This window comes from Camelus ferus, chromosome 14 (genome assembly GCF_009834535.1).
Source record: "Camelus ferus isolate YT-003-E chromosome 14, BCGSAC_Cfer_1.0, whole genome shotgun sequence".
NCBI classification, from domain to species: domain Eukaryota; kingdom Metazoa; phylum Chordata; class Mammalia; order Artiodactyla; family Camelidae; genus Camelus; species Camelus ferus.
This window is the reverse complement of record NC_045709.1, coordinates 19,288,442-19,307,097: the sequence shown is the minus strand read 5'-3', so window position 1 is coordinate 19,307,097 and position 18,656 is coordinate 19,288,442. Positions and strand designations below refer to the sequence as shown.

Below are 18,656 nucleotides of genomic sequence, written 5' to 3'. Positions count from 1 at the left end.
GGCCTGAATGTCAGAGATTCCAAAGCAGGTGCCACGGACAGGGTGGCTCTGCTCTTGTCCTCACTCCTCCGAGCTGGGAGGCTCCCCACCTCGGGCTCGGGGTGCGCCCCGCGTGGTGGGCAGCACAGAACACAAGCTGAGTGCCCTGTGGAGGCTCTGGCTCTGGGAGCGGTGACCCCACCGCAGGGAGGAGGGATGCAGGCAGAAGCATGAGGGGCAGCTGGGAGGTGACAGGTTATTTCTGGAGGGGTTTCGGAGAGGCTGCAGATGGGGGGTCCCCAGGCTAAAGAGAACCGTCCTGTGAACTTGCCAGCGGGGCCCTCGGCTGCTGCACCGTCCTCTGGGCCAGGTGGCCCTGGCGGAGAAGAGCTGTCAGGGCCAGAGGGCGGCAGGGAGGGGACGAACCAGGGCAGCTGCTCCCAAGGAAGCTCTTTCCCTGTGTGTGCAGCCCTTCACTGCGGACCCTGCGTGGAGGGCCCCCACTTCCCAGAAGGGTCGGGAGGCAGCCCTGCTTCAGTAGAGTGGGTGCGAGGGGCCTGGGATCGATCAGCCAGCCGGAGGGGACTTCCAGGAGGGCCCAGCCACCTCCGTGAGCCAGAGCTGTAAACCACGTGTCACCCCATGCACACCCAGTGCTCATTGGCACACACAGTACACACTCATGTGCACTCACACATGCACATTTATTACATGTCTCACACGCACCCTCCCTCTTGCATACACCCACTCCTGTGCACACAGCCTCTCACAGGTACACACACACACACCCCGTCCACAACAGAGCGCCTGGTGCCAGCCCTTTGTTTCCACCGCAGAGCACACAGGAGAGATTGTGCCGGGCCAGCAGGCCTGTCTCCCTCCCCTTTGGCTGCAGGCAGTCCAGGCCCCTCTGGCTGCAGAGGCATCCAGCCCAAAGAGCAAGCCCAGCCTGGACCCCAGCAGGGCGACTTCCGGGCTGCAGCCCACCTGGGTACACAGTCCCTACTTATCCCTGCCCAGTTCCTCCAAGGTGTTGTCATGTTTTACAAATGCAGCACAGGGAGGAACACACGTGTTGAGACAGAGGCACAAAATGCACAGATTCATTTTTCACATAGGCTCCATTAGCAGTAAACATCAACTGAGCATCTGACAGCCATCTTGCACCAGGCTGGGTGCCAGGCATTGGCGGACGAACGCTCTGGCCCCTGCCCTTCAGGGCTCCCAGTCCAGCAGGTGGCCAGATGCACAGAATTTAGTGGCAGGAGGTGCCGGCTGTCATGCAGGTCCCGGGCCAGGGGCAGGGCTGGAGCTGGGGTCCTGAGGCCGCAGCACCCGCCCTGCCCGGGGCTGCAGGCGGCGCACTCACCCCCGCCCCCACTCCGCCCCCTCCTGGTGGCCTGTGGCCTTTGCTCTGCCCACTGGCCCGCCGGCACCCGCCCTGCCGGGGGCAGTCCCCTGGGAGTGGGTTAGGTGTTGGCCGAGCGGCTCTGGGACTGGATGTGTCAGTGGGACAAGTGGAATTAGTTTCAGCCCCGGTTCATGGTGCCCACGGTCCGGCAGGGCTGTGTCCTTCCCGCAGGCATCCACCACCTACTCCCTTCCCTCTGCGCCCATGCAGCCGAAGGCACGTCCGTGTGCCCGTGAGCCTGGAGCAGAGACAGGTTCACTGCAGGGCTGAGCGAGGAGAGGCGGGCGGCAGGTAGGCCATTAGCTCGTGCACGATTCCCTGGCGAGCTGATGTGGAGGGAGCAGGACGGCCAACGCTGCCGACCCCCAGGCGCCGGCAGGCCTGGGGCCACGTGTTCCTGACCATCATCAGGTAGTTCGCGTCTTCCCTGTGGTGGTGGTTTTCAGCGTCTGAAAAACTCAGGAAACTCAGGTGGGGTACTGTGATCTGGGTACTGCAGAGAGGAGCCGCAGCAGAGGGTACAGGGGAGGGGGGGAGGGGTCTGCCCCGAGAAGGCCCCACAGGGTCCTGCTTGTTTACAGTCCCCCTCTCTTGATACTCTTCAATCATAAGAACAGGTGTTGGACAAGGCAGGGAATGGCATTTTGGACAGAGAGGTTAACAATAAACTCGGCAGCGGAGCCCGGTTTTAGGGGGACAGTCTCAGTCTCCAGTCCTGTTTTATCCTTTCCCAAAGCTTCCTGCTCTGGCGACTTCCTGCCGAAGCAGGGCCTCGTCCTGCCTCAGTTTGGGGGTGGACACCACATTGAAAATACCCCCGAGCTTCAAGTCCTGGATCTGAGTCTTGTATGATTAAGATCACAGTCCTTTAGTTCCCCACTTTTTGTGCCAGCAGACTTGATTACAAGTAGTTGGAGTGACAACCAGAACTTTAATAGACAAACAGATCTCATTCCCAGAGGAATTCAGGGGCCCAAGCCTGAAAACCAGTCTGGGGCTGGCGCTTTGTGGGAGATTGTAGCTAGCTGTCTGCTTTAATCTAAGTAGGTTTCAGCTTCTGACATGTATTCACATACAGCAGGAGCTGCTGCCATTACGCCTCTCCTTTGTTCTGCTAACATCTTATCTAAAACAATTTTATTGTCTAAAACTTTAGTAGTTAAAAACAAGAGACCTTAAGGTTGTAAGGTTGCAGGTGCCAGCTGCCAGCATACACTGCTTGGAGAACGGTGGGTGGTCTCCCCAGAATGACACAGCTCAGAATCTGAGTTCTCAGAGATACAAGAACCTGTCTGAAATCACACCCCCGGGGGCCACCGAGTTTTACCTTGAATGTCTGAAGCACAGCTACTCCATTTCGATTTTCAAACGCATTCCCCTCCTCAAGGTCAAAGCAGATGTACAATCCATGTCGAAAAGGCCGGAACAACAGGCCACTTTGATCAGTGAAGTTTAACTGTGTGTAGGCCAGAATGACTTCCCCATACCTCACTGTGTGCAGATTTTCCCATCATTTCTCGTTTTGATTGCAAATCTTTCAGTAGAAGGCATTGATGATCAAAATACCTGTCCCTCAGCACTGATGGGGGTGATGGCTCCTGCCCCAGGTTCAGGTCACGTCCCTCGGGGCTGGGCCTCCTTTATATTTGCCTGGTCATCCGCGCTGGGGGAGAACTAGTCAGAGATGGTGGACACGCTCAGAGGTGTGCTGATGGGGAAGCACGTTATTGGCTTTACATTTTATCACTTACACCCAGTTGTTCCACAAGCGTCGTACATGTGCTTTTAGCAACAGACGTAGCGCAGGCCCCGTTATACGTCGTGAGCAGTTACACTGTGACAGCTCCACTAGAGAATTCTCTTTCTGTCCTAAACACTGAGCGCAACAACATGGTTGGAAGTAAAATAACTTTCAATATTGATAAACATCTGATAACTCAGTGAGAAAATAATATATTAAAAGCCAGTAGTATTTCGGACAAAACCAAAAAAAGTATAACCATATTCACCTGTTAACTCATTCCTATGTAATTAATCCTTTTTACTAACAGTTTTATGAAATCATAGTTTTCAGCAGACTTTTCAAACATCGTACCCAGTCTGGGAGTGTGATTTAACAGAAACCTGTGCTTGTCAGGAAGTCCTTTTTGTGAATCTTACTGAAGATGAAGCAGTTTTGCAAAGCACCAGTTTAGCTGTTTACAAATAACGAAAGACTTAAAAAGGCGAGGTTAAAGATCTGGCTATGGTGTTTTTGAGAAAGAAACTTAATCAAGTTGCTGTGGCACACAGCGTTTTAGGACAATGACTAGACTGAAACTAGAATATGACTAGGATAACTAGAATTGTGACTGATGGCATAACACCAAGCCATATCTACATCTCAGAAACCTTATACAATTTCCAGATTGTCTATGTTAACATTTACACCATATCATCTGAGGAGGCTGTTGACTGAAATAAAATGCACAACCTAAAAGCTGAGAGTTACGTTTTATTCGGCGGACATTTCTGAGGTCTTAAGCCCCGGATGCCAGCCTCTCAGGTCACTGAGGGTCTGCTCTGAAGAGGCAGGGGAGGAGCCAGGATGTACAGGAGTTTTTACAATAAAGATGAGGGAGTTGGAACAGGAAAAAAATTACTGTTAAAGAAAGCCAGACATCTCAAGTTAAAGAAATCAGTGCTTTTCTATGTCTGGGAAGGTGCGAATGTCTGGGCTCACTGAAATCATCCCTTTGCTCTGCTCTTACCTACCTAGGGCCAGTGTCCTGTGCTTTCCCACCCTGAATCCCCCGGGGGGGATGCCACTGGGGGCGGCCGCAGAGGCCGGGCTGCCTGCTTGTCTGCATCCCGAGTTGGCGGTAGTGGCCTGACTTGATGGCCACAGCATTCTTTGTTCACTGATAAGCTTGCAGTATTTTTCGTTCACAGTGCTCCCCCTTGGTCCTAAATTTGACCAATATTTTGGGAGACAATTCATGACCAGTTTTGTCCCATGGGACTAGGCAGGTTTATTCCTAGGTCAAGTGAGGTTTCTGTTGACATGCCATTCAAGGTGCTAATTTTTGGATCAGTCCCTGTTGATAACCATAAATTCTCTGGATCACCTGTCTTACTAGTCTTATGATCCAGGAAACGTTTTTCCCTCGTTGCTCTTTCCTATACCTAGAATCACTCTGACAATTATTCTATGCAGGGTTATAAATGTGATTTATTTTCTCAAGATGTTCAGTCATCATTAATCTTGTCAGAGGCCTAGTCACACATTGGATAACGGAAGAGACAATCTTATAAAATAGATAGGATGGGGGAAGGTGTGGCTCAAGTGGCAGAGCGCATGCTTAGCACGCACAGCATCCTGGCTTCAACCCCCTGGACCCCCTCCAAATATAAATAAATAAATAAACAAACCTAATTACCTCCCCCTCATTTAAAAAAAAAAAAAGGAAAATAAAGGCAGCCAAGGACAATTTAAAAAAATAAGATATAAGTAACACAGTTAGTAACATTAATAAAGTCATACAAAGCATAACAATTTAGAAACGAAGAACAAATTAAAACAATGATTAGTATGACCAGATTGTAATCTGGTTGCAATAACCCTCAAGTCCACAGGAGAGCCAGATGGAGAAGTCAGATTCTGGAAGGATCAGGCAGAAAGAAAAAGATAAAGTATGCCTCTGTAAATAAGGATAAAACATTTATCAACTTGTAGGTCACAGAATAAGAGGAAGGGCTTTCTGGAAAATAAAAATTAAAGACCAGTATGCTTATCAAAAGTCATAAGATGATCAAATCATATTTACCAGTTCATTCAGTCCCATTTACTTAATTCCTGTTTATCTTGATGAAGTCATCAGGTGTTCCATTAGTTTTATAATTTACCCAGTTCAGTGGTGTAAGCTAAAGATTATCAGAAACTTATATTTGTTTAAAAGTCCCTTTTTATGAATCTTCCTGAAAGTCTTCATTTTATAAAAGGATCAGAGTAAAACAATGATTGTTAGTATAAATGACAAGACTTAAAATGGCACAGTTACAAATTTGATTGCAATGCCACTGACAAGCAACTTGGATATTTCTGTGACCTACAACATTCTAAGATCATAATTAGAATTATGACTGATACCAGGACATATCAGATTTTTAAGAATGCCATATAAATTTTGGAATATCTGTATTAATGTCCTTTATCTCTTCAATATAACCTAAAGTCCATCTCCCATTACTTGACAATGCTTCTAAGTAATTTAACATACCGAACAAGTCTAATTAGCCTAATCTCTCTCTTTGGGGTGTTTCAGGGGCCCTCTAAAGCATCCCAAAGTTAGCTGAAGGTTAGAAGAACTTTAATCAAAGTTTGGTATTTGGGAAGCTTGTTAAAAAGTTTCAAAACACTTGGTCAGATAAAATTATAGGTCACTGAAATACCGCTTATTTACTCAACCATAGTGACAGTGGTTTCAAAAACGGATACAAAGCAGTTAAAGGCACACGTGATCTGTTATCAAAAAGTAGCACTCAAACTTTGGTCTCCTAACAGTCTTGTTCCAACTTACTTTTAAACAAAATCCATTTTCTTAGACTAAGTTTAGTCAATTTCAACTGTACGCAAAAGTCTTTTCTCAGGATTCCTTCTCCACAAGCCTTCCATCACTTTTTGTGTCCACATTATTTTGTCCTTTATTTCTCCCATCTAGAAACAATCAGCTCTAAGTAACAAAATGCAGTTTCATCCTTTATAACTTCTTTTGCTGAAAACATACACCCTATTTTTCTACTATATTGTAAAGTGTTTTCTTCATTATTTGTAGTAGCTTTAATTATACATTTAAATTAGAACACAGCTCTTAAAATTCTTAATTTCCTGTGAAAACTAGGAAATGTCGACTGAAATAAAAATCACACAACGTGAGAGTTGTGGGTTAAGTTCTGTTTGGGGCAAAATCAGGACTATAGCCCAGGAGACAGCATCCCAGAAAGCTCTGGGAAACTGTTCCAAAGAGGCAGGGGGAGGATGCAGGATTACATGTGATGTCAGCGAGGGGGGGCCGTGCATTCAGGCGCACACTCAGGCAGAGGCCGCTGCCCATCACGAGGAGCACATGTCACCGTTAATGATTTTAGTGCTTTTCTAGATATGAGGAGACGCAAGAATTGGGGTCATAAAATCTTCTCCTGGAAATATCTATCTATCTGAAGGCCTGTTCAGCTGGTTTTCTCAGAGCACAGAGCGCCTCATTCCTGACCTGCACCCTGAACTCCTCTCAGGGCATGTTGGAGGTCCGCAGCTGCAGCGGCTCATGATTTAATCCAAGCAGAGTCAGGCGGCAGGTGCCAGTGTGATCCAGTCCTTGTAGAGATGGGTGGCAAGTGCCAGTTTTTAGTTAGCAGAAATAAGCAATTACAAACTGTCGTCTACATTTGTGTTCTATAGATTGGCAAACAAATACCAATAATAATTTCCAGAAGTATGCATTTTCTTATAGAAAATATTTCAGGGTGGCACCAAACATTTTTTATCAATAGTCCCATATACTTTTAGCTTCCCTTCAAAGGGAAGCCAATGTTCAGTAATTAATTTGGGGGGGGGAGGGGGGAATGACCTTGCTATTCAATAAACTTCCATCATTTAACTCATTTTAGCACAACTGGAGAATCAAGTTTCCAAATATTTGCAGAGATCATTCCAGGCAGACATTCCTGAAACAGTTATTTCTAAAGAGTTCACCCAAAAGCTCTTATCTCATTTGCGTTTTACTTGTAAGAATTTTATCACATCTAATTATTTTGCTAACAGATTTGCCACAGATACAAGATCTTTTGACTTTTTTTAACCTTAGGTACAATAAGAATATTATACTTGATGACTCTGAAGACATGTTTATATTAACTAGATCAACAAACTAACCTAAATACCAGGTATTAATTTAATATTCAGCTCACATGAACCTGAAGGTTAATTTGGCCAGTTTTTATTTTAGAAGTATTTACTTTGTAAGTGCTTACTTCTAAGTCAATTAAATAGATAGTTTATAAATTTTGATGATATTTTCTAGAGGTAGAGACATATCTATAATGTGTGCACAGACATAATCAGACAAAACAAGAGATCTCATAACTTTACATCAAAACTTAGTTATGAATTAGGGATTACACTAAAAATTTACTAGTTATAAATAACAGAATAAATTGAATTTGCTGGCTCAGATCACTAAGGCTTCCAAAATGTGTCCTTTACTATAGGTTTTACTGTTGAACTAATCAGGCTCAGTCTGGCCTCGTTTCTGATTTGTAAGACAAAGACAGATGCGTTTAGTTCTCCAAAGAACTGGTCTGTCACCCGTCTACCTGTATCTTCAATTTGCTCTTCTACATCAATGAGATGATTTCTAAAGAAAGAATTCTGTGTTCTAGAAACTTATGGTTTATCATGTCTTCAAAGGCTTGTATAAGGCAGTTAATAAAGGCCCTCTTTTCTTGAGTTTAAGTTAAACCTAGAGCAAATCTCTATTATTTTATTATATTATTTATTATATTATTCAGGGGATTTTTCTTTATCCCCTGAATATTAGTTTTTAGTTTATATTGTAAGGCTCAGGTGACCCTATTGGTTTCCTTTAGTATGTTTAATATTTCTGAGGGACACATCTATGTGCCCAGTCTTACAATAACAAGCAGGGGAAGCATTCCCTATTGAAACATATCTCTCCTACAGCATAATTTATACAAATTTCTTTTGCTTATGCCCATTTAAATATACCAATTTTTATAGATTTCCCTTTATTTCAGTTTTATCAACTCGTATACCTTTTAGTTTTTATTAGGTTCAGTCAACAAGTCTTGTTTTTAGAAGGAGTCCTAGAAGCTTCTCTTTCTTTCATCCCCTGTCCATCTTACCTAATTTTGTATAAGTCTCTGGGCTCCCCAGAGAGGACTTTGAGCTAAGGGATGCAGGCCCTTGGCTATCTTTAAATTTTGATTTATTGGTCTAACTGTCGCCCCAATTATTGGTCAAATATCTCAGTGTAGTTTTTTTCCAGCCTTATAAATATATGCATTTTAAACTGGGGTAAGTAGAGCAGACTTGTTTGGACTTTAAATTTTGGGGACCAGTAGGGAGCCCCTGCCTATTTAACCTTAACAGTGCAGCATCAAAATGTTAGCATTTTAATCCATAAATGTCCATTTTATTTATCCTGTTTTAAATAACCATCTGAAAAAAAATTTTATCCATTTGGGATAACTCCTTAATTTTTTTACCTTGTTAATAAAAAAAAACCAAACTTTAGACTTTTTTCTACAGTTTTTTTCCAGCTACTCAACCTAATTAACATTAATTATTGTAATGATTTTGTTAGCATCATAAGACCCCTTGAGGGGAAGGGGAGAGAACACAAATAAGGCTTTCAAAATTGATTTTTCTTTTTGTTTTAAACTAAGGGAGTTCTTAGGTTAACCATTAGATACATATATTTTTTTCCACCTTTAAATTTGGTTGATTTTTATAGGTACCAATAAAATAGCTGTTTATAATGAGAGCTCTGTAAACTTTTATCAATTTAGAAGTTTCTCCACTCCAGTTTAAAGGATCCGTCATCAGACAAATGGATGTAGTTACTAGTAGTGATTTTAAAACCAATAAGATGAAGAGATTTCCCCACAAGAGAGTGGGGGGCACCACCTAAATAAGATTCAAAAGTTTACTCCCCCAAAAAGTAAAGGCCTTTGTGGTCCAGGCTGATGCAGTGAAGGTCAAGATGGCAAAAAGCCTGAGAACTGGTACAGAGGATTGCTCAGAATCACAGTCTATTATCTTGGCTGCCATATATGTACCATACTTGTACGTTCTGGATGGCAGAGACCAAGTTTAAAAACAAAAACAAAAACAAAACCCAAAACAACAACAAGAAAATGTACACACAAAAAAACCTGCCCAGAGAAAGACAAAACATTTGCATTTCAAAGGCTCTGGAAGAGAAATGCAAGTCCCCCCCTAGAAGGGGTTTTGTTTTTGTAAGGTCTGAATTCTTAAGTTTTTTTTTTTTTTTAAATCAGGATGGCTTTTTTTTTTTTTTTTTAAACTTAACTGTGTAGGCAACAAAAGAGCCCAGGTTCATTATTTTCAGGCAAGATTTCCTTCACTTTCCAGTTAAGTTAGTCCTTGTAAGTGTTGTTCATGAACCTGGCTCAGATCCTTAGTTGGAGGCTGGCAATCTGTCATTCCTTCTTCTTTTGTTTTGAAAGTTACATTCCCCATTTTAAGGTTAGTTTGTCAGAATAAACTCACTAGTGGGTGTCCCCACAGGGACAGCTGCACAGCACGAGGTCTTTGCCTCCAGCACTCCTGCAAGTTTCTCAGTCACCTGAGAAAGCCACTGCTGGCCAGGAGGAGGGTCCCGTCTTTAGGCTCTCATAAGATTTTGGTTTTATTTCAACAAACTCTGTCAAGGTAGCCTATTCAAGGAAAAACCACAGGCCAGTTTTTCCCCCTAATTACCCAGTACAAGCCTCAGGATAAAACTACTCAGTGTCTAAGTGGAGCAGAATCTTCCCAGTGCTTTCCCTGAGGATAACCCAGGTACCTCTTCTTGAAACTAAGTTTCAAGGATAAACTCCTCAACTTGCTCTTCCAAGAGGAGTTTTAACACCACTGAATAAAACTTAGGATAATTAACCAATAACAGGAGATCCTAGAATCAGGAGAGACTCACCCAAATTTGGACTCTCCGAAAAGTCAGATGGGCCCAAGAGGCCTGTGCTGGTACCAAGGCTCCAAGTCCTCATAGAGTCCAGGTGAAGGAGAGGAGTCTGCTCTGGGTCCCTTCGTAAATGGTCACCAAAACTGTAGACTGAAATAAAATGCACAACCTAAAAGTTGAGTTATGCTTTATTCAGCAGACATTTCTGAGGTCTTAAGACTTAAGCCCCGGATGCCAGCCTCTCAGGTCACTGAGGGTCTGCTCTGAAGAGGCAGGGGAGGAGCCAGGATGTACAGGAGTTTTTACAATAAAGATGAGGGAGTTAGAACAGGAAAAAAATTACTGTTAAAGAAAACCAGACATCTCAAGTTAAAGAATTCAGTGCTTTTCTATGTCTGGGAAGGTGCAAAATGTCTGGGCTCATTGACATCATCCCTTTGCTCTGCTCCTAGCTACTTAGGGCCAGTGTCCTGTGCTTCCCCACCCTGAGTCCCCTGGGGGGTGCCACTGGGGGCGGCCGCAGAGGCCAGGCTGCCTGCTTGTCTGCATCCCGAGTTGGCGGTAGTGGCCTGACTTGATGGCCACAGCATTCTTTGTTCACTGATAAGCCTTGTAAATGGAAAAATACTGCAAGCTTATCACTCATCTGACAATGCCATGTAATTTAACATACCAACCAATTCTAGTTAAATACTTTTCTCTGAGATGTCTCAGGGGTTCTCTGAAGCATCTCAAAGTTAGCTGAAGTCAAAAAAAATTTTGATTAGAATTTGATAGGAAGTTTGTCAATAACATCAAAGTTTCACACAATTTGTTATCAGAAGCATTTTAAGTAAACTTGTTCCCTTAACAGAGAGAAACCAAATCTAGTCCTGCACTAGTCTTCTTTTAATAACAAAATCCACTTACCTACTGAAGTTGAATCTCAGCCCGACCATGCACAAAACCTTCTAGGGCCCCGTTTTCACAGACTTGCCGCAACGTTCAGTGTCCCTGTTAGTTTGTCTCTTGTCTTTTTCATCTAGAAGCAAAGGAGCTTTATTTAGGACAATTTTTTTTTTAACTCAAAACATATAACCTGCTTTCCTGCTGTATACTGAAATTTTTCTTTTATTATTTTTAGTAACTTGAATGACATTTAAATCAGAATCCTCAACTCTTAAAAACTAATTTCTAGTGAAAACAAAGAAGTAAGCAGTTATGAACTGCCTTTTACAATAGCATTCTGTAGATTGGCAAATACACACCAATTATAATTTCTAAAACATATGCTTTTTATAGAAAACATCTCAGTGCAACACCAAACATATTTAATAATAGTCCTTTGGATTCCCTTTTCAGAGAAACTAAAAGTTCAGTAAATAATGTCCAGTATCTTACTCTGGGAGTGACCTAGCTATTCAGCAAACTTCCACCATTTAACTTAAGTTAGCACAACTCTCAAATTTCAAGTTACCAAGTATCTACAGAGATCACTTTTAAGCAGATATTCCTAAAACAGAATTATTTCCAAAAAGTTCACCCCAAAGCTCCTGGGGTGTTATTTGCATTTAATTTGCTTGTAAGAATTGTTATGCCAAGTTAATTTTTTTTCTTTTTGACAAACTCTGCAACAGAAGGAACATGAACCTTTTGACTTTCAGGAAACCTTGGCACAATAAAAGACATGTCTGTGCTGATTATACCAAAGTTTAAGCTAGCTTTAATATCAGATATTAATTTAATATTGAATATTTCCTAGATCACATGAGCCCGAAATTTGTTGTCTAGCTTCTTTTATACTTAGAAGTATTCAATTTGTAGTGCTTGCTTGTCAATCTAGTAGAACTCTTTTGTATGTTAATTTTTATGTAAAGACAGGACAAGAGTTTTAAAAAAAAAACCACTTTTTCCTAGAGACCCCAGGTAGATCATTTACATCTCAAAGGCGCAGGAAGAGAAATGCAAATTCCTTCTCTAACGGTTTATACAAAACCTAATCATCTTGGCTGTTTACAGGGATTATTTTTCCAGTTCTCAAATATCCACTTCAGCTTAAAAGAAGTAATAGTAATAGACAATAATACATGTTAATAATCATTTGCTCACATTCACATGCCTCACTTTCAGCAAAACTAGGAAGAGAGAACAGGATTTGGACTCAGGTACCAAGATACTCAGACACACTCACACCCCTCCCCCCCCCCCAAGATAAAGCCGACCTGCAGAAGGCCCACTCTGATAAAACAGCAGAGCCACCAGGGCCACGGTTCTCCAGACCTCAGGGAGCACTGAGGCCACACAGTGTTACAGTAAAAATGTTCCTTTTATTTATGGGAACATAGCTGAAGATCTACCAGTTTTGCAAAATACACTCTAGGAGGACCATACGTAAGGCAGAACAGAGCTCTGAGGTTACCAGATGTCAAGCAAAGAATTCAAAATGTTCTCTTGGGGTCACAGTTCCCTAGCCCCAAAAGGGAGGTTCCTAACTAAAGCCCCGTCAGTCCAGTAGGGGAGAGCCCCGACCAGCGCCCCGTCAGAGATGAAGCTGAGTGAACAACCAAGGCTAGAAAGGGAACGTCCGGACCCACAAGCTGCCACAGGGGAGGTCAAGGCGATAGGGAGGGTTCCCTGGTGTCGTCACACCTGAGCCCGTGGCTCAAAGACTGCTCAGCCGGCCAGGGCAAGTACTGACACAGCCACACCTGCAGCAGACACGGTTCTGCAAACGAAAGATCCAAGTGTAGCCCCAAAATTCCACTTCCACTCCCAGACAGAGGCCTTCAAACAGACTGGCCCAGCCCTCAAAAGAGAATGGACCCGGAGTGGTTCTCAGCCCAGGTGGAGGGGGTGGAATTCTCCCATCCTGCGCAGCCTGAGTGGCTCACCCCAAAACCACACACACAAGAAAACACTGGCAACAAATAAGCTACCGTCATACCAGCAGAGGAGGTGTAGTCCAAAAATTCCACTTCCTCCCCCGAAGGAGGCCTCCACACAGAAGGGCCCAGAGAACGGGCCCAGGGTGGCTCGAGGGGAGCCCAGAGCAGCTTCCTTCCCGGTGGGAATGAGCCCGGGTGGAGAATCGCCAGCCGGCGGGAGCTGGAGCCACTCACCCCCAGTCACAGAATACGCACCGCAGCTCTGGACGTTTCTAGGCTCCAAACAGCCTCAGGCTAGGGGGCGGCCGGCACCTGCTGGGGGACTCCCTTCCGGCTCCCCAGAGCGAAGTGAGCTCTGGCAGCTGCTGGGACCCAGGGAAGGGGCTGCCGCCTGGCTGGGCCGACCTGCCAGGGCACGGACTCCTGCGCTGGCTCTCCAGAACTGTTACCGGAGACGACGTCTAGTGCCCGACGCACCATGAGGCCAAATAAGCTGAAATGTCAGAGTTTGGAGCACAGAAAGGTTTATTGCAGGGCCAGGCAAGGAGGATGGACGGCTCGTGCCCCAGAAAACCCTGAACTCCCTGAAGGGGTCCCTCAAAGCTTATTTAAAGGCCAGGTGAGGGAGGGGCGTCACAGGTGCGTGATCAGCTTGTGCGACTCTCTGATTGGCTGATGTGGGAACAGGGCAGTCAACACTATTAACCCCTGGGCACCAGGTGTGGGGCCACGTTTTCTCCATCATCAGGCAGTTCATTTCTACCCTTTCGTGGTGATTTTTAGCATCTGAGAAACTCAGGAAATATATGTGACATACTATTATCTGGGTCCTTCAGAGAGGAGCTGCAGCAGAGGACATGGGGGTGGGTCTGTCCCCGGAAGACCCCACAGGGTCCTGCTCGGTTACACATGGGCCTGGCCGACCTCGGGTTAAGTGCCTTCCTCCATGATTGCTACCTGATGGCTCCTTATCCTCCCCATGCAGACAGCTGTCGGAGGAAAACGCCAATCTCCAGGAGTACGTGGAGAAGGAAACCCAGGAGAAGAAGAGACTGAGCCGGACCAACGAAGAGCTGCTTTGGAAGCTCCAAACTGGGGACCCAACCAGCCCGATTAAACTGTCCCCCACTTCCCCCGTTTACCGCGGCTCCTCCTCCTCCGGTCCCTCCTCTCCCGCCAGAGTCAGCACGACGCCCAGATGACGCCACCACGCAGCCGGCGGAGCTGCGGCGCCCGGTCCACGCGGGCTTCCACCTCGAGGGAGTGTTGACCATGGGCCGGCTCAGCTCGCCCCGCGCGCATGCCCAGTAGCTGCATAGCTGCATCCCAGGCTGAGTCCTCTTCTGATCCTCGTGTAAGACTGTCCTGGTACTGGCCCTTAGGCAAGTGTAAACGGTAGTGTCTGATGTGCAAACGTTTGACCATAGTTAGAGCCAAAAGAGAGAAACACCAATTGTTCTTGAGCGATGAACTTTTCCACTGCAGAATTTCAGGTTAGTTACAACTAGCTCAGTTTTGAGTACCCATTGACTACGCATTGTGTACTGCACCGATATGTGTGTATATTTAGATACACGTATATACACATGCAGCGGTTCTGAATTGCATTTTTTATAACATGAAGTGCTGACATATTTTGGTGATGGTCAGCAGTTTTCTAACTTGTGCCTCAGAATTATTGGGAAATGAAAATGCATTTCTATCTAGCTTCCCAGGAATATTTCTACCCAAAATAGAAAAAGGAAAAAAAAAAAAAGATACAGAGAAGAAGCGCCTTTCAACCTACCACCACGTGGTACTCTGTTTAACACAAACACCAGCCATTCATGAACAGTAACTGCATTTGGAACAATCAGCTTCTTAGTCAACATGACATGAGGTCACTGTTACTCCATCCGCAAGTTTTAATTATTAACACTCCTGTCGTGAGTGGATAAGGGGCAGCAGCAGGAAACCCTGAGGGGGTTAGCAGTCTTACAGTTGTTACTCATGACAGTGGATCATCTATAGTCTTGTAAACACAACTTTTGCTTTTTTCCCTAAGTGGCACCATGGAATCCATCATTAAGCTATTGCATCCTCGGGAAAATATGGAAGCACATGACCTGATAGAGTCAGGGTGAGAATGACCTTGGAGTTGGTCAAGACCATTCATGCTCTGCCCTCAAGAAGGAAAACTGCTGAGAGGGTCTGTATCCTGACTAAGCATAGGGTAGGAACGCATACTCCGGCATCCCTTTTGCTTTGCTCTGATATGATGCCGTAAACAATCAACCCACCAAAATCTGACCCTCGGCCCATTTCACTGGCCCCCCTCTTCCATTTGGCTCTGTAACCCAACCTCATCCCTGTACACTGAGGAGTTCAGGGGATCTAGCAGGGGCTTCCAGAAAACCAATTCCTTTCCTGGGGGGTCAGTTCCCCAAGCTGTGCTGGATCATCACATGACCTTCCAGAAGCCCAGGTGCATTTTCTGCTGGATGATCAAGCAATATCACAGCTCACAGCGGCCCCACCTTTGGTCCAGGAGGCTCCTGCAAACAGAGGAGCTCCATGAAACAGCCAGCCAGTAGTCACTGGCTTCTGGACTGGCATTTGTCTCTGAAATGGTAGAATTAGAACGTGTAGTGCTGTGAACCATTAGAAGCATGACACACAAAAGAAAGAAGTAGTTTCGACAGTTGCTATGGTGATGATAACAATGCCTTTACTTACTGTTTGTGACGAAGACCCTGCACTTTTCTCCCTAAGGCCCCTAGAAGTGGTCCAGAGCCCCAGGCTGGCTCTGAGCACACCCGATGCAAGCGGACTCATGCAGGGATGCTTCGTGGGCCAGAGCCGTGGAGCAGGGAAGAAATGGCCCACAGAAGGGTCAGCCTGCCCAGGGCCCAGCCTGCTCGGTGCAGATGTGGCCGCGTGACGACAGACCTGGTCTGTGTTCCTTGCATGAGTCAAGGCTGGGCTTCCTGGCCTCACATACATCTCATTTCTAGCAAACCTCCAGGCCTCTGCCCATCCTGGAGACACACACAGGAGATACCCACTGAAGAACATTTTTTTCTCCCTTTAGTGGCTCCGCATGGCGCTGTGATACTGAGCTGGGCATCCCATTAGTGTAGTTCATGCCACGTTGACTAAATCACACAAGCGTTTCTTCTTTCAGCAGCACCACCTGCCAACACACGTTCAGCGGTAGCTCAGCCCTCAAATTAGGAGCTGCTTCCATAAAGGCACCTGCTAAATGCAGTTACACAGCAATACAGACTTCAGTGTTACGTTAGACTGTGGTGCGGTGTGTTAGCCTAGTGCGGTCAGAGTTGTCGTGGTGTTACAACCGAGTCCTCCCTCCCTAGGTCGGCGAGGGTTTGCCTCTCATCAGCCCTGGCCTGGGTACTTGAGCTAATTCCCACATTGCCCTGGCCTAGTCTCCTCATCCTGGACACCCATCCCACATGGCTCCAATCCCAAAACACGAGGGGCAGCTGCCACCGTGTCCCCCGTGCCTCTCCACCCCACCCCGTTAGGACTTGGACCTCTCGCAGTGTGGAAGCCCCCAGGTGTCCACCTGCCAGGCTGGAACTGTTGCCATGCAGAAATGCCACAGCCTCCCCACCTGCCTCACACAGACCCAGCAAACCTCAGCAACCTCTTGGTGTGTGGGTGCCCCACCCGCCCCCAGCCCACCACATGCTCCGAAGAGGTTCTGGCTGGGGGTCGGGGACAGGGAGGGGCCGGAGGGCCGGTGCACTTGGTGATGAGCTGAACGGGGTTACACGTTCCTTTTCCAGCCCCTACGGTTTCTGTGTTGCATATTTGTGTTTGAAGCATATTAAAATGACCTTGAGGGATCTTCTGTGATATGCACTTGATGTGACTGTTGGCCTGGCCCTCTAAGGCTTCAGATCAGGCGGGGATCCAAGGCAGGGAGGCCAGAAAGGTATCCTGCAGGCTGGGTTCCTTTTGTGTGTGTGGTGGAGTCAGCTGATCAACACGTGGTCTCAAGACCCATCCCCCCAACCAACTCTCCCCCCCACCCCTCCCCCCTGCACCCATCTTTCCAGCGTGGGACCTTCAGCAGCCCCGTCCAGACTTTGGGGGCTCAATGCCCCCCCACCCCCAGTCTCGGGTAGACTGGGTGGAAAAAAGACAAAAGATTAAGTACCACCTCCTCTCCATCAATATCAAATTCAGACCTCGACCAGTGTTTCCACCCAAAAAGCACTTAGTCTGTCCTAAATCCTGTCATTTTGCATCTGGATGGTCACAGAGCTCTCCCTGAGAGAGTCACTGGGGACAGGCCTCCTGGTGTGGTGGCGGTGGTCACAGCACACACTTGTTGTGAGCTGTCTCGGGCCCACAGGGTTCACAGGACCCTGGAAAGCTCTGAGCCAGGACACTCCATCCTGAAAACGTTCACTCCCCACACCCGGGCCTTCAGATGGGGTGGCAGCCAGTTGGCTGGCAGCCCTGGAATGTCCTGCTGGGGCTGGGCCTGCCCTGCCTGGGGTCTCCGGGAAGAGCGGCCTCTGTGGGGATTGGCAGGGACCTCAGGGAGACTCGGCCCGCCTGCCCTCCTGAACCATAGCTGAACAGGAGCCCCTCCGCAGGTGAGGAATCACACCAGGAGTTACTCTTTACGCGCCAGCACCACCCCAGGAGCCCGTGAGCGTCCAGGTCACTGGCAACGGCTGCTATTAATGATTTCCTTGTCAACTGGTTCCAACCTGCTCGTTTCTTGGGCCTCCACTTTTATAATAATCACCATCCCTTGTCCGCCCCGCACTTATCAGCACCTCCCCTTCACAAGGGAGCGGCCGGCGGAGAAAACAGGGTCCAGCCCCCTCCCCCTGCGCAGAGCTGTGCTCCCCACGGCTTACCTGGCAGCGACAGAGACCTGTGAAGTCAACCAGCCGGTCCTCGCTCTGTGCCGAGGGCCCAGTGCAGCGGCTCTCCTCGCCTGGAGGCTGGGATGTCTCGGCAGGAAGGACCCAGGGGGGAGGGAAGCTCAGGTAGAGGGGGGAGCGGATGCGTCCCACCTGTTGTCGGAGTTGAAGGCTCTTCTCACAGCTGCATCCACGAATAGGCATCGAGCAGTGGCCCCCGGCGCACTCTCACCGCAGCCTGATAGGCAAGAGGCAGGCTCCTGCCCACGTGGGAGTTTGGGGCAAATGCTTAAAAAATAAACATCACCGCCGACTAGAGCTAATTCACTTGTTTGCTAAATGTCTTTTTTTTTTTTAAGTTTGCTATTCTCAAACCTCTTTAAAAACAACAAAAGCAGGGATACCTGGGGCCTCTGACCGCGAAGCCCCGTTCCTTCCCCCTCAGCGTGGGGGATGTGCTCAGGAGCTGCGGGCGGGCGAGCGAATTCGCCTCGCTCGCCGTGTCTGCTCGTTCCAGCACCACGCGGAGTGAGCGCGGTGCAGCCTCGGCCCCACCGCGGGCAGCCCAGTCCGCCACGCGCTCAGCAGCCCCTGTCCGGGTTAACTGCACCCAAACCCAAACCCGCGTAGCTCGGGCCGCGTAGCACGCCCCCCGCCCCCCGCCCCCGGGCTGCAGAGCCCAACCTCTCACTCCCCCCTCCCCGCCACAGACCTGAGCGCGCCGGGGTCGGCACTGAGAAGCGGGCCCGAGGCTCACTTCAGCAGCAGACCGTCCGCTTTACTCCCTAAGCCTTGCTCACAGCGCACTTTTTATGGC

The 18,656-nt window shown here is 47.2% G+C and overlaps 1 protein-coding gene and 1 long non-coding RNA gene across 7 annotated transcripts in view; one reads left to right on the top strand and one right to left on the bottom strand.

Moving 5' to 3' along the window:
• The window catches only part of MTUS2 (microtubule associated scaffold protein 2), a 410,325-nt gene extending 393,521 nt beyond the window's left edge, over positions 1-16,804 (top strand). For all 4 annotated transcript variants that reach the window (XM_032496368.1, XM_032496367.1, XM_032496369.1 and 1 more), the window contains one exon: positions 13,942-16,804. In XM_032496368.1, coding sequence (XP_032352259.1) covers positions 13,942-14,158 — 217 coding nt within the window. In that variant the 3' untranslated portion in view covers positions 14,159-16,804. The remainder of the gene's footprint in view (positions 1-13,941) is intronic.
• Positions 4-18,418, bottom strand: LOC116668586. 3 transcript variants are annotated; one of them, XR_004325762.1, is made up of 5 exons: positions 18,244-18,418; positions 17,834-18,099; positions 11,002-11,113; positions 10,105-10,242; positions 4-6,743 (listed from the first exon to the last, which is right to left on the bottom strand). It is a non-coding gene; the product is annotated as an uncharacterized LOC116668586 (long non-coding RNA). The 3 variants fall into 3 exon arrangements; XR_004325761.1 differs by lacking the exon at positions 18,244-18,418 and having other exon boundaries at positions 17,834-18,220; XR_004325763.1 differs by lacking the exons at positions 11,002-11,113; positions 18,244-18,418 and having other exon boundaries at positions 17,834-18,220.
• Between the last annotated feature and the right edge of the window lie 238 nt (positions 18,419-18,656).